Source organism: Gadus chalcogrammus, chromosome 16, assembly GCF_026213295.1.
Source record: "Gadus chalcogrammus isolate NIFS_2021 chromosome 16, NIFS_Gcha_1.0, whole genome shotgun sequence".
Taxonomy (NCBI): domain Eukaryota; kingdom Metazoa; phylum Chordata; class Actinopteri; order Gadiformes; family Gadidae; genus Gadus; species Gadus chalcogrammus.
In genome coordinates, this window is record NC_079427.1 from 28,376,061 (window position 1) to 28,388,805 (window position 12,745).

General features: G+C 43.0%; 1 protein-coding gene across 2 annotated transcripts; it reads left to right on the forward strand.

Annotated features, from left to right (window-relative positions):
* The first annotated feature begins 427 nt into the window (after nucleotides 1–427).
* Nucleotides 428–12,697, forward strand: LOC130406512 (polymerase delta-interacting protein 2-like). Of its 2 annotated transcripts, none has more exons than XM_056612137.1 (11): nucleotides 428–685; nucleotides 1,436–1,511; nucleotides 5,098–5,195; nucleotides 5,389–5,491; nucleotides 6,584–6,659; nucleotides 9,074–9,181; nucleotides 10,187–10,323; nucleotides 10,999–11,025; nucleotides 11,115–11,240; nucleotides 11,515–11,594; nucleotides 11,680–12,696. In XM_056612137.1, exons 1-11 carry the CDS (start codon nucleotides 501–503, stop codon nucleotides 11,792–11,794), a joined length of 1,131 nt encoding a protein of 376 aa, XP_056468112.1. In that variant the 5' UTR covers nucleotides 428–500; the 3' UTR covers nucleotides 11,795–12,696. The 2 variants fall into 2 exon arrangements, with proteins under 2 accessions (XP_056468112.1, XP_056468111.1); XM_056612136.1 differs by having other exon boundaries at nucleotides 439–685; nucleotides 1,430–1,511; nucleotides 11,680–12,697.
* Nucleotides 12,698–12,745: the final 48 nt, after the last annotated feature.

The following is a 12,745-nucleotide window of genomic DNA, read 5'->3' on the forward strand; positions in this document are numbered from 1 at the left end:
TTTCCAAACAAATCGGCCACATGAGCACAAATTCTACTTTGAATACATAGATTACGCATTAATATAACCGGGACATACTACTCACATTAGTAAACCATGATGAAGCTGTTATTCTCACTTTAATAAACCATGATAAAGCTGTTATTCTCTATTAAGTAAACCATGATAAAGCTGTTATTCTCACTTTAGTAAACTATGATGAAGCTGTTTTTATTTTATTTCGGACCTCACACCAAACGGGTCTTCAATGTCTTACTTAGATTAGACGTTGTCGTTTTTGTGTAAATTATTCCTTTTCAGACCCTAGAGAATGGGTACAAAATATCAAACATTAAATGTAATTAAACTCAATAAAAAACATTACTCATACATTCGCGTTTGTGTTTCTCGCTGCGTCATGCGCGTGACCGCGCGGTTCCAGTGCGCGCGTCTCGGTGTGCATTCCTGCGCGTGGAGGACATGAACAGCAGACCGTGCACGGTGGAGAAGACAGGATAAAGATGGCCGCCTGCGCACTACGTCGAGGGTTATTAGCCACTGTTAACACTTTAAACAAGAGACAAGCTCACAGAATACTGAGTATTGTTGACAACAGCTACGGGTTCGAGGTGACCAGACCTCGGCTCCAATGTCTAGCCTGTGGACTGCCCAACAAGACCCAGCAGAAGCGGTTTATGTCCTCACGGTAAGGTCTGCTGTCCTCCTGGGCTAGCGCTGATAACCATGGTAAGGACTTTAGCCAACACAGTTAGCTCTGGGCACGGTTGCCAGATTGGGACAGATTTCATGTCGAGCGATGACAGCCGTAAATAATGGCGTTAGATCCACCAGTGGACCCAGAGCTAGTGTTGCAATTGATATTTGACGGCTCCAGCCTGTGATTAAATTACCTGATAGTCAATAAGCATTCCTACCCCTGTCTTGAAGTCATTACGTCCCTGAAAATGACCCGTCTTACACATAGCTCGTTGTATTAAACGTTGGCAGTGTTGTGTTTCACCAATATCAGGTTGGGGTAATATTAGGTTTTAAATGGCTGCTGTTCCTTAGGTTACGGTTCTTAGTTTCTTCTTCAACTGTGTGTTTGTAAACAGCGCGCAGTCTATACCCATACTCTGCCTTCTCTTCTTTATTTGGTGGCGGAGTTCTGTAGCAGAAACAGCTAGTTGCGTCTATCCATTGAGTCCATCATTACGGAGAAATTCCTGCCACACTGCCAAGTAAAATGGGGGGGGGGGGGTTATCGTTTTCGTAGGTGTGGCCATAGCCCAATTACGTGTTCCTTTTCTTTACCACGTGTCCACTTGGCCATCTATTCCAACCATTTGAAAAAGGCAAATGTTTGCTCCCGTATTTTGGCCTCTCCTTCACTCACGACCCTCCTTATGAAGACTTGTCCAATGGTAATAGAGTTGCCTGTGTTTGGCAGGAGCAGGCCTGAGGAGAAGGTTTTGGAAGCAGTTGGTGTGTTTGAGGCAGTCAAACAGCACGGCAAATATGAAACGGGTCAGGTAAGAATGGACTCTGCTGCTGCTGTATACCCATTAGAGCCCGACCGATATAGAATTTTTAAGGGCGATACCGATACGAATATTTTGTGATTTAAAAATCCGATATGCCGATATATCGGCATATATATATATATATATATATATATATATATATATATATATATATATATATATATATATATATATATATATATATATATATATAAATAAAAGAAATCCAGAAACGCACAAAAAAAAAAAAAAAATTTCCCTAACATTGGTTATTTGTAGTTATCCTTTAAATCCTTTTCACTCTCAGCTAACTTTAGAGAATTGATGGGGATGTTCTTTTAATTGTTATTCAAGCAATGTATGTCTCGTGACAGTTGCCAACTTACCATGAACACACTTGCACACATGAACAACACCGATGATCTCCGTCATTCACTCTGCCTAACTCTGGCTGAATCAGCGGGTTTGGGCGTTAGAGTTTTTTTTTTTTTTTTTTTTATATTAATTTATCGGCCATTATAAATGCCGATACCGAATAGTTTGAAAAATGCCTAATATCGGCCGATAATATCGGCCTGCCGATATATCGGTCGGGCTCTAATACCCATGCACACATTTACACTCCTTCCTACCCTTAGCAGCATTTGATTAGTTAACATTTAGGAAACAATTCGATACATGTGTATCAATGAGACGAATATTTATTAGGAAAATACCTGGTTATTGGAACGCCGTAACCAACGCCAAAATACACACCAACAACAATTGATTCACCGAAACGCACACACTGCAGAACACCTTCAACGCGCATGCCCCTGTTCCCCAAGCCCCTCCCCCAGCTGACCTGGTGATTCGCCCCCCACACTGATTGACCGGTAGAACACTCCAATACATGCACATGGAACAACTGGCCAACGAAATACATTGCAAACACATAACACACAAACTTCTTAAGAGTCCCAGGGTCGCTACAATATCATCCGGAGGCGCATACAGCTTTTGGCCGTGATATTATATCAGTGTTTCCCATACATAGGCCAATGTGTGATTTTTAAATATACGTAAATATCATTCCGTTCATTCTTCTTCGCATAGCACTCTTTCTCCCTGTCATTCTCATTCGCACACAGAGACAAGCGCGCATACATGCAGGGCTCTACGCTTACTTTTTAAAATGGTAGCACTGGTGCTAGCAAGCAAAAAAATTCAGTAGCACAAAAATAATTTTGGTAGCACACATACTATAGTCAAAAAATAAAAATTATTCAGATATAACTATATGAACAGAATAGGACGTGTATACAAAAGTAACACAATATGAACAAATTTAACAACAGTAAAGTGACAATGAACATATTAAATAGTAAAGTGACTATGAGAGCCTCTTTTAAAACATCAGCAGCCAGAAGTGGTGAACACATTCAACAAAATTAAGTAATTATTACAAATTAGACAATATAGTCTTCTTGGATTGGTCGTAGACCAGCCAATTGAACGTTTTTAACCACTGGGGGTTAAACCTGTACGTTTTCCCGTTGGCCGAGACGGAGTCATGGGTGGAGTCGGCTTCGTCCGAAGGTGCCGGTTCCGTGCTTGTGGTCGCCGAGTCAATCTCTTCCATACGTGGATTTTTTTCCCAAGTTACCATCTTTATTTGATGAAGAAGAACTTCCGAATACAGAGAAATACCTTTTCATTTTTCTGTTTTGCTTAAAAAGTGAATTTCCCGCGACCGTTACAAAGCCTCTTCCTCAACGTGTGAATGTTCGGGAAATGTAGTTTTTTAGTAGTTCAGCGGAACTGGCGAGCCTATAATTCAAAATAAATTACATGCATCCCTACATTTATCGCTCCCATCATGCTCCCACACACTCACGCTTAGCAGTGCCATTGAAAGTCGTACAGAAAGAGGTATTTTTTTTCGGCACGGGTCCTTCTCACCCTTTCGCACCGGTGCGAGTGGACTTGTATTTATCTTCGCACGTTAAATATTTTAATAGCAAATGCGATCAAAACTGTCTCACTGTACAGCACTGATGCATGCCAATGGTGCGCGGGTACACCACCACTTATTGGATAAACCCACGTATCAGTATGCACACGCACTGACAGCGGATTCGCCCGCTCCTCCTCCTCCACATGCTGTGTCTTTTTACAATCTATTTGTTACCAGCATTCGTAGGGTTGGTCAGCAGAGAAATAGTCTGCCAAAGACGTTGACATCGCTTAGCAACCGAAGACGCTGGGGTAGACAAGTTACCGGTACTTGCGGAGTGATACCAAAGACGTCAGAGGCAAAAAATCCTTTGTTTTCCTTGACACCGGTCAATTATACTCATGATTATACTTGCAACGGTGAATTATCAAATATAATTCACCGCCGGAAGTTGTGAAGGGCCCATGCAAGTGAATGAAACATTCCATGGCATTGAGAAGACCCGTGTAATAATTGCGATTAATGTGAAATGCGGTTATAGTTTATATATATTACGGTGTTAGATCCCCAGGCCGTTCTGCCAGCGATTTTAACAACAGAAAAATGTCTGGTCCACTTTGAAACGTAATTTGATTGCGATTGCTCGATTACGTGAATGAGTGCATAATGTGCTCATTATGCCACTGTTAAGGGGCGTTGTCCGGCCCCGACGCGCAGCGGAGGGCCGGCGACCCCCTTCACAGTGGTATAATGAGCACCTACCACTGACTGAAGTGATCTATTGCTTTTATACAACGGTTACTATTATGGCAAAACGAAAGTCATAGACACACTACATTTAAAAAACAAAAACAAAGTCAATGTAGCTGTTTTATTAAAGAATACAAAAAAGTAGTCCCTCCTGGCTGCCTTCAAAATGCACGACGGTCGGTATGCAACACACTTTAGCGTCCCTCCGAGAGAAGGCTCCGCTAGAGCGGTTCGCCGGCAATTTATCCTATGGAGCAGTTCACTCGCCGTGTGCCTAAGCTTTCGTTAGTCTCTCCATCGCCTTGCTCACTCCCGGAGTAACAACATTTACACCCTCTCCATCATTCAACATATTTTTTACTTTGTAACTGTTTCTACTTCCAGGCGCGGAGTGATATGCAAACTTTCACAAAATGATTGGGCATCACAGCAGTTATGTATACGCTCATTATACAACAGTTGGGAACCAATCAGATCGCTGGATTCAAGCCACCCGTTGTATAATATATTATATTGATGCCTAATATAATATATTATATTATTTAGATATAGAGCTCCGGGAGTCCACAAACGGCTACAATAAATTTCTCTTCCTGCTGCGATTCACCCTGGACTGCAGGCAGTGAACGCTGATTGGCTGTTATGTTATGTCCCTCAGGGAGTGAACACTGATTTTGTGAGTTTTTGTCTTCAATCCACAAGCGCCAAAAAGTTAATGTCTGCTTTTTCTCTGTCAAGAAGGCACTGAATTAGAAATTTATGTTACTATTCGACTACATATATGACCCACTTTCAATACAGATTCATGTCTCCACTGGTGAAATGTTCCTTTCAGCACGATTCTTCGTACATTGCAAACACACATTCACATCGTACAGGGAGGTGTTTAGTTTCACCATGTGTTGTCAGTTGTTCCTCCACAGCGTGTTCGGATACAGGGGCATCGTTTTGTTCCCATGGCACGCCCGCCTCTACGACAGAGACGTCACTCTGCCTGTTTCCGACAGGTAAGGCCCCTCCACAAACCCCCATACACAGCCTGTCATTCTGCTAATTATCCAGGAGAGCTACTGAATAATATGATATTGGGAGATCATTTTCAGCCATAGTCTCCACTCGCATGTGTGTATTTTGATGTCCATGTCCGAGAGAGGATTAAGCTTATTGGACACTTAGTATAACTCCCCTCCCTTCCTCCAGTAAACCCGAGCCCCCTGGCGGTGCCCATGGTTCCAAGGAGGTTAAGGGGAAGACTCACACCTACTACCAGGTCCTGATCGATACCAGGGACTGTCCTCACATAGTGAGTCACCACAGGCTTTCTGCTCTCTGTTGTATGTGCTAGGTCTCGGTGACATGCATTCAGCTACTATGATCTGGTCCACTTAAAGTAGAATTACGGGGAAAATTGAACCCAGTGTCTTTTCGGCATGAAAACACATAAAATAAGGCCTGCAGACCCTTTTTTTCCATTGATCAACGAGTATAGAAATGCCCAGAGTGACGCTAACAGCCCGAATGGTTTACACTGCATTGGCTAGGGTCATTGTGAACGCTTTTAACCACTAATATTGCTAAAAATAGCACCAACAACTTAGCTGGCGTACCGGGAGTTTATTAAAAAATACTGTTTTACAAGTCTGTGCCTGAACTCCGTTGCATTCGGTAATCGACTTGTATGGACTTCCGGTAAACATTTACCTACCACCGGTAAGGCACAGACTTGTAAAGCAGTCTTTTTTTAATAAACTCCCGGTATGATAACTAAGTTGTTGATGCTTCGTTTTATGTGTAGGAACCCTAGTCTTGTTACTGCAGAGGTTTGGTGCTATTTTTAGCAATATTAGTGGTTAAAAAATGCTGATTTGGAAGCGTTCACTATGGTCCTAGACAATGCAATATTAGCCATTTGGGCTCTTATCGTTGCATCCTCCTGTGCTAGGTATTCCTTATTATACTTCTCCTTTAATAGCATTTGTACTTGTGTAACAATTAAAGTCTTAATTATGAATTAATTAAATTAAATGTATTTATTGCTCCGTGTGTGAAGCACTGATCAATGTTAAAGGGGACACATTGTATACCACCAGGTGCGAGTGTGATTCGCACTTACAAAATCTCTCCCTTATGACATCACAAGTGGGCGTTTCCACCTAGATGTGTGCTGGATAGATCAGTCTACCAGCCTACCCAGTGGACTGAAGTAAACGTTGCTCATCTATTCAGCACAGATCTAGGCGGACACGCCCACTAGTGATGTCAGACTGGGCAGATTTTCGAAACGGCTTGTAAGGGCTGATTACACTCACACCTGGTGGTACAATATGTCCCCTTGAACGAAAAAGACTTGAAGTCCTTCTTCTGACTGCCAATTGTTGTATGCTGTTGTTGACAGTCCCAGAGGTCCCAGACAGAGGCTGTGACGTTTCTGGCCAACCATGACGACAGCAGAGCCCTGTACGCCATCCCAGGTATGCTGCCCACATGCCGTGAGCTATTTGCGCACATGTGGGAAATGCAGTGAAACATTTCCACCAGTTGTGACATTCTTCCTAATCTATTACCAAGAATTTAAGTTAGTGTGCTTTGAGGGTTTGGTTTGATATTTGGTGTACGTTTAACCCAGAGAGTTCAAAAAACACTGCTCTATAGAACTCTACATTGTTGGATGATTATTGTAGAAAACACGGTATTGGCAACTTTTTTTTTTTTAACATGCTGTAAATGCTTATGTAAAAAACCATGCCAAAGGTTTCCTGGTTGGGGTTTATAGAGGTATACATTACGTATTGATGACACAAACGAGCATCAAATCTTCTGTTCTCAATCTGTTCTCCTGTATCGGGGCTCCAGACTAACATTTTGCACTGGTTGCACTGGTGCGCCTAACTTATTTATTTAGGTGCACCAGCAGAAAATTGAGGTGCACCCAAATTGTTATCATTGCGTCGCCTTAACGCCAAAAGGTCACCTTTTTATAGCTTTCTAAACTTTAATATAATGTGAATGATTTTTTAACAACAATAAGGTGTAGAGAAATTTTCTTTATTTTAAGCCCAATAAAAAAACCTCACATATGCATATTTTCGCCACTGACTGATAGGACCATACTTACTGTTGTACTGACTACTTTTACACAAGGAACCATGTGATTTTACAGTATAGATTTTGAGAAAATGTCATTTGAAAAACTCACATTTGCATATTCTGCTGGCCAATGGAGTCGAACTTCCGCACTGGGGGCCAACTTGCCACCAGCTGCTCACCCACAACACTGTGTTGTTAGTGGTACATGTACTTTTTAAATAACCATAACTTGCTAAATTTTGAAACGGTTTGTTTTGTTATAAACGTCAGAGATGTAGTTACGGCACTGCATACTTGATACTGATGAATAATTATGTTAGATTCTAAAAAAAAGAAAAAATAATGTTCTAAAATAGGTACAATATTATAACCACGTTAATAACGTTTGCAAGAAACCAAACCGTTGGTAAACCGGTTGAAAATGTAGCAAGTTATTGTTATTTAAAAAGTACATGTACCACTACCAGCACAATGTTAGGGGCGAGCAGCTGACTGGCAAGATGGTCGCAAGTGCGGCCGTTCTAGACGCCGCCGTAAGACATCTAGTGTTCTATATATTACCTACACACGTAGGTGAAGGGTTTTATTTTGAAAACGTTGCGAGATACCACCCAAGGGCTGTTTAGAGTAAAGGCGCACAAAGATTTTGTGTGACGGCTGGCTTGACCGCGGATGAACGAATGGCGGCTCACTTGAACGCAGTTTAGCAACGTCCGCAGCTGTCTTCTTCTTTAATGTATCTCCTATTACACCAATAAATTGGGCACATGCCGTATCATTGCTGTAGGTCTGGTTGACGTTTAATCCATTTTTCTTCATCAAAATAATCTCTGACTTAAATTTGGTGAACGGCATTTCCTCCTTTGCAATGTTGTATGCAACATTACATTTTATGATAATTTCGGATTCCTCCGAGGACCTGATTACTACTGCCTGCCTCTGAAATGCAGCTGGGGGAGGGGCCACTTAATCTACACATTTGTCACGGCATATTGTATGCTTTTTGGACATGATGTGTTTTTTTAACGTTTCGATATGAAACGCCGTTGCCTCGCCTACGAATGCACTCTTACCGGCCATATTCTGATCGCACTCCCGACAGTAAATGCAATGCATTGCATTCCGTCCTTTGTCGTATCTCAGCCAGGGAAATTGTGTCAACCAGTCATGTTTGAAAGAGTACATTTTGGGATTTTTAATTTGAGTCTCGGGGCCGGGCTCAATCTCGGACTCGGTTGTCTCCTCTGGTTCCGAATCTAATGTTATCGCCGAAGGACCGGGGCCAGTTGGCATCTTCCCAGGGACCGTCGCCGAGGTCTCCGTGTCTTGGCTGGATTTCTTAATGAAAAAGCTTTCAATGTTTCTACCTCTCTTAATTTTCACTCGTTTTGTCGTCTCGTTTATTTTCTTTTGTTTCATTTAGGCAACTCTGGCACTCAGCCTGCTCAGGTTGATCGCATTTTTTGAACTCACACTTGGAGCAGTGAAAAGGACGACAGCCAATCAGAGGCAAAGAAACGCCCTGAGCTCTGTCTCTTATTGGTGACAACAAATCAGGCAAACGGAGAGATGCTGCGCTTGCGCAAAAAAAAAAAAAAAATCACCCGAGCAGCGTCAGGTGCACCAGTGCGACCTTGAATTTTTTTTAGTCGCACTATTAAATATTTTGGTCGCACTCTGGAGCCCTGTGTATGGCCTTTTGTTTAGAGTGGCACACCTGTCCGTCATTCAGAACATTTCATTTGATCCTCCTCACCCTCTGTGTGTGTCCATACCTCTGACCGGTGTTGTGGTCCAGGTCTGGACTACGTGAGCCACGAAGACATCCTGCCCTACAACTCCACAGAGCAGGTCCCCATCCAGCATGAGCTGTTTGAGCGCTTCCTGCTGTTCAACCCCGCCAAAGGTAAACACTCAGTCCATCATACTGAATGAATATATCCATCACTCAGACTTGTTTTAAAGTTCCCATATCATGCTTTTTTAGGGTTAATAATTGCATTTGAGGTTAGAATAGGGTTACATGGCTGTATTTTAGAAATATCCCTTATTATTCTCAGTGTTCATTTCTGCAATACCAATTTCAGCGGCTTTCAAAAACGGGCTGTTTAATATCATGTCACTTTAAGGCTCCCCTCCCGAGTAGCCCAGTGTACTGTGATTTGTCAGGATGCCCACTCTGTTGTTATCGGTCACTCGCTTTGCGAGTGTGGCGGCAAATTCACAACCCTGAGAAGTGAAAAGTAAAAAAAGCTGGATATCACCACTTAACAAATCACCACCAATCACCCTAGCTGTGTGTGTGTGTGTGTGTGTGTGTGTGTGTGTGTGTGTGTGTGTGTGTGTGTGTGTGTGTGTGTGTGTGTGTGTGTGTGTGTGTGTGTGTGTGTGTGTGTGTGTGTGTGTGTGTGTGTGTTTCCATGTACAAACATTCACACATCATGCCGGAATGGTTTAACAGCTCTATTGATGTGATGTGTAACATCCCAAATACCCCTGATGTTGTGTTTTTAAAAAGAGACAAAAGGGAAGTGCTCTTACTTGAGATAGGCTGTGTGTTTGATCTGTACATGGAAATTGCTTTCAACGATAAAATCATTAAATACCAGCCCATTCTGGAAATACTAAGGGACCTAGGCTACCAATGCAAGCTAATAGTGTTTATTTTTGGAAGCTTGGGGCATGTCCACAACCGTGTTTTCAGTGGGTTAAGGCTGGCGGTGCTCTCCAGCAGAAAATCTAAACAATTAGCAAAGTTCTGCTCCATATCAGCAGTCTGGCCGTGTGGCGCAGGAGATGTTTTTTGTACCCTTGAACAATGACTTATCTTATCTCTGAAATATTTTAATCTTGTCTCTTGTAATGTGATTGGTGGATTCAAATAAATAATTAAATGCGTGTGTGTGTGTAGCGCCTCCTTTTACAGCCAGAGACACGCTGAAGGCGTGGCAGGAGAAGAACCACCCCTGGCTGGAGCTGTCGGATGTTCACCGCGAGACCACCGAGAACATCCGCGTTACTGTCATCCCCTTCTACATGGGCATGAGGGTGAGGAAATGGCACCTCCTGTAGACAAAATAGGCCCTGTTGGCTTGAGATGTGCAGTCGGTGGTGTGTGCTTGGGAATAGGGGTGTGCACGGGTACACGTGTAACCGGTTAGTAAATCATAACCGTTTAGGAAAAATCAGTAAACGAAAACCTTAATAGAAAATAAATAAAATCACCGCGCCATTGTTTCAATGGGAATCGCGACGGCCCATACTTTCAACATAAAGTGTACATATTTATAATTTCAAGTTCGTCCCAGCCTTTATACCACAGATACTATAGGGTCTATAGCATATAACCACATTTTCTGATTAAAGTTGAATGTAACAGTAAGCTGACAACATCCTAATTAACACCGCAACTGCAATTTAACCACACAGAGATAACCATGGCAACCGGTCAAACAAATTTTATTTTTTGCGATCATTCTGCTTGCGCATCCGCCGTGTTGATAAACAAATAATCCCCCTATAGCGTGACTGCGGTCCACTTTAAAAAATAAATAATAATAATCATTAATTAATTAAAAGGTTAACCGTGTACACGAAAAAAAAGGGGTTGTGTACCCGTTTACAATTTTTTTGTAACCGTTCACACCCCTATTTGGGAATACATTTCATGACGACTAGCAGTTCTAGTTTGTAATCGTCTTTTTTTGTAATCTCTGTTCCCAGGAGGCCCAGAACTCCCACGTCTACTGGGTGTGTACCTTATGTTTTACGAGGGGCACAGGATTTGGTCACATCCTCCTCCTTTCACTCAGTAATGGCATTGTGTTTGGGTTGTGCAGTGGAGGTACTGCATCCGTCTAGAGAACATGGGCAGTGAGGTGGTCCAGCTGAGGGAGAGACACTGGAGGATCTTCAGCCTCTCCGGCACCCTGGAGACGGTGCGAGGCCGTGGTGTGGTGGGTCGGGTCAGTACACACTGCCTCACAAGCAAACAAACAAACAATGAAGAAACCATGCCAAAAAGTAAATGAAGGGCTTTAAAGCTCCTTCAATTAAGCTACATTTACTTCTAGCACTTTAAATGATATCTACTGAAACTGTTTGTACTACGACAAATGTGATAATGTGATTTGGATAAGCTCCTGCCTCAAAGGTAATTTACAGCCATGACTTGGTAAGTCTGACCTATCCATGCCTTCCTCCTTGCGTCTTACGCCCTTTGACATCCCTGTCACCCAGGAGCCCGTGTTGTCTAAAGAACAGCCTGCCTTCCAGTACAGTAGCCACGTGTCCCTCCAGGCCCCCAGCGGTCACATGTGGTGAGTCCTCTCAGCCCATCCGTCGTCAGCTTGTATTAGCTTCTCCATGTGCTTATCTCCCCCCCCTCCCCCCGTGTCTCCACAGGGGCACGTTTCGCATCGAGAGGACAGACGGCTCCCACTTTGATGTCCGCATTCCTCCATTCTCCTTGGAGAGCAACAAGGATGACAAGGCTCCCCCTGCAGGTTACACCTTCTGAATGCGAGGTCGAGGTCTTCAGGGTGTAGCCCTCCTGGGAGTCATCTGTAGGGACCCCTGTCTCCCCCCCCCCCCCCCCCCCCTTCCCCTCTTGTTTTCCTGTACCACTGTTTCTGTGTTCACAATACATGTAGCCCAGGAGTAATTTGGAATCAATTATCCCTCTTATGTTTTGTTTGATATTCCAAATAACCCGATCGCAGGTCCAATCCTGTCCTGTTGTTAATGCAATGCCCCATAGGTTTTCTTTGTAGTGCAGGAACATAATTTGCTGTTTGAAGCCCTGTTAAAGTTCGTGTCTAACTTATGGTGTTGCCAATTAAGCAGAAAACAGTGCAGTGACGAAGAGTAGAAAGCAGTGGCGGAGATGAGGCTCCCCATGAGGCAGTCCATTTCAGCATTGCACTTGTGAAGAAAAGTCTGGCGGTCATGACGATGAGCCACAAAGAGTCCTCATCCCAGGGCCCTACGATCAAATCCATAGTACTTTTTTGAGTTGGTTTTAATCTGTCAATGTTGAGTATCTTTTTCAATGCTAGATCTGAAATGAGTTCTCAGAACCAACCACGTCAGTTTTGAAAGACCTCAGACACTGGGAGGAGATGAGGGAGGCCTCCACTGGTGGCTCTTAGGTGGACAGGGAGGCGGTCAGGGAGTAGGAGGTGTTTCACCACCAGGACACCATCAAGTAAAAAAAAACAAAGCCACCGGCAGCTGTGCTCGACATTCACCATACTTCATGTTGGTTTGGTGCAGATTAGGTTTTGTTTTTAAAATGTGTGATGTTGATCCTGAACTCTTCTCCCACGTGGAGAAAATAAACTAACATTTAGTTATTGAATACAATGGTTGATGACGTACTACTGTAAATAGACATGTATTAAAGGCAAACCAAAAATATACATTTCAAAAAACATTTGTCTCCTTAGCTTTTTCATATTTGTAATTTTGT

Coding starts and splice junctions, on each gene's coding strand:
- LOC130406512 (XM_056612136.1), top strand. CDS start 501: ATGGCCGCCTGCGCACTACGTCGAGGGTTATTAGCCACTGTTAACACT. Junction 1,512..5,097: donor GCAAATATGAAACGGGTCAG/GTAAGAATGGAC, acceptor ATGTGTTGTCAG/TTGTTCCTCCACAGCGTGTT. Junction 9,182..10,186: donor GCTGTTCAACCCCGCCAAAG/GTAAACACTCAG, acceptor GTGTGTGTGTAG/CGCCTCCTTTTACAGCCAGA.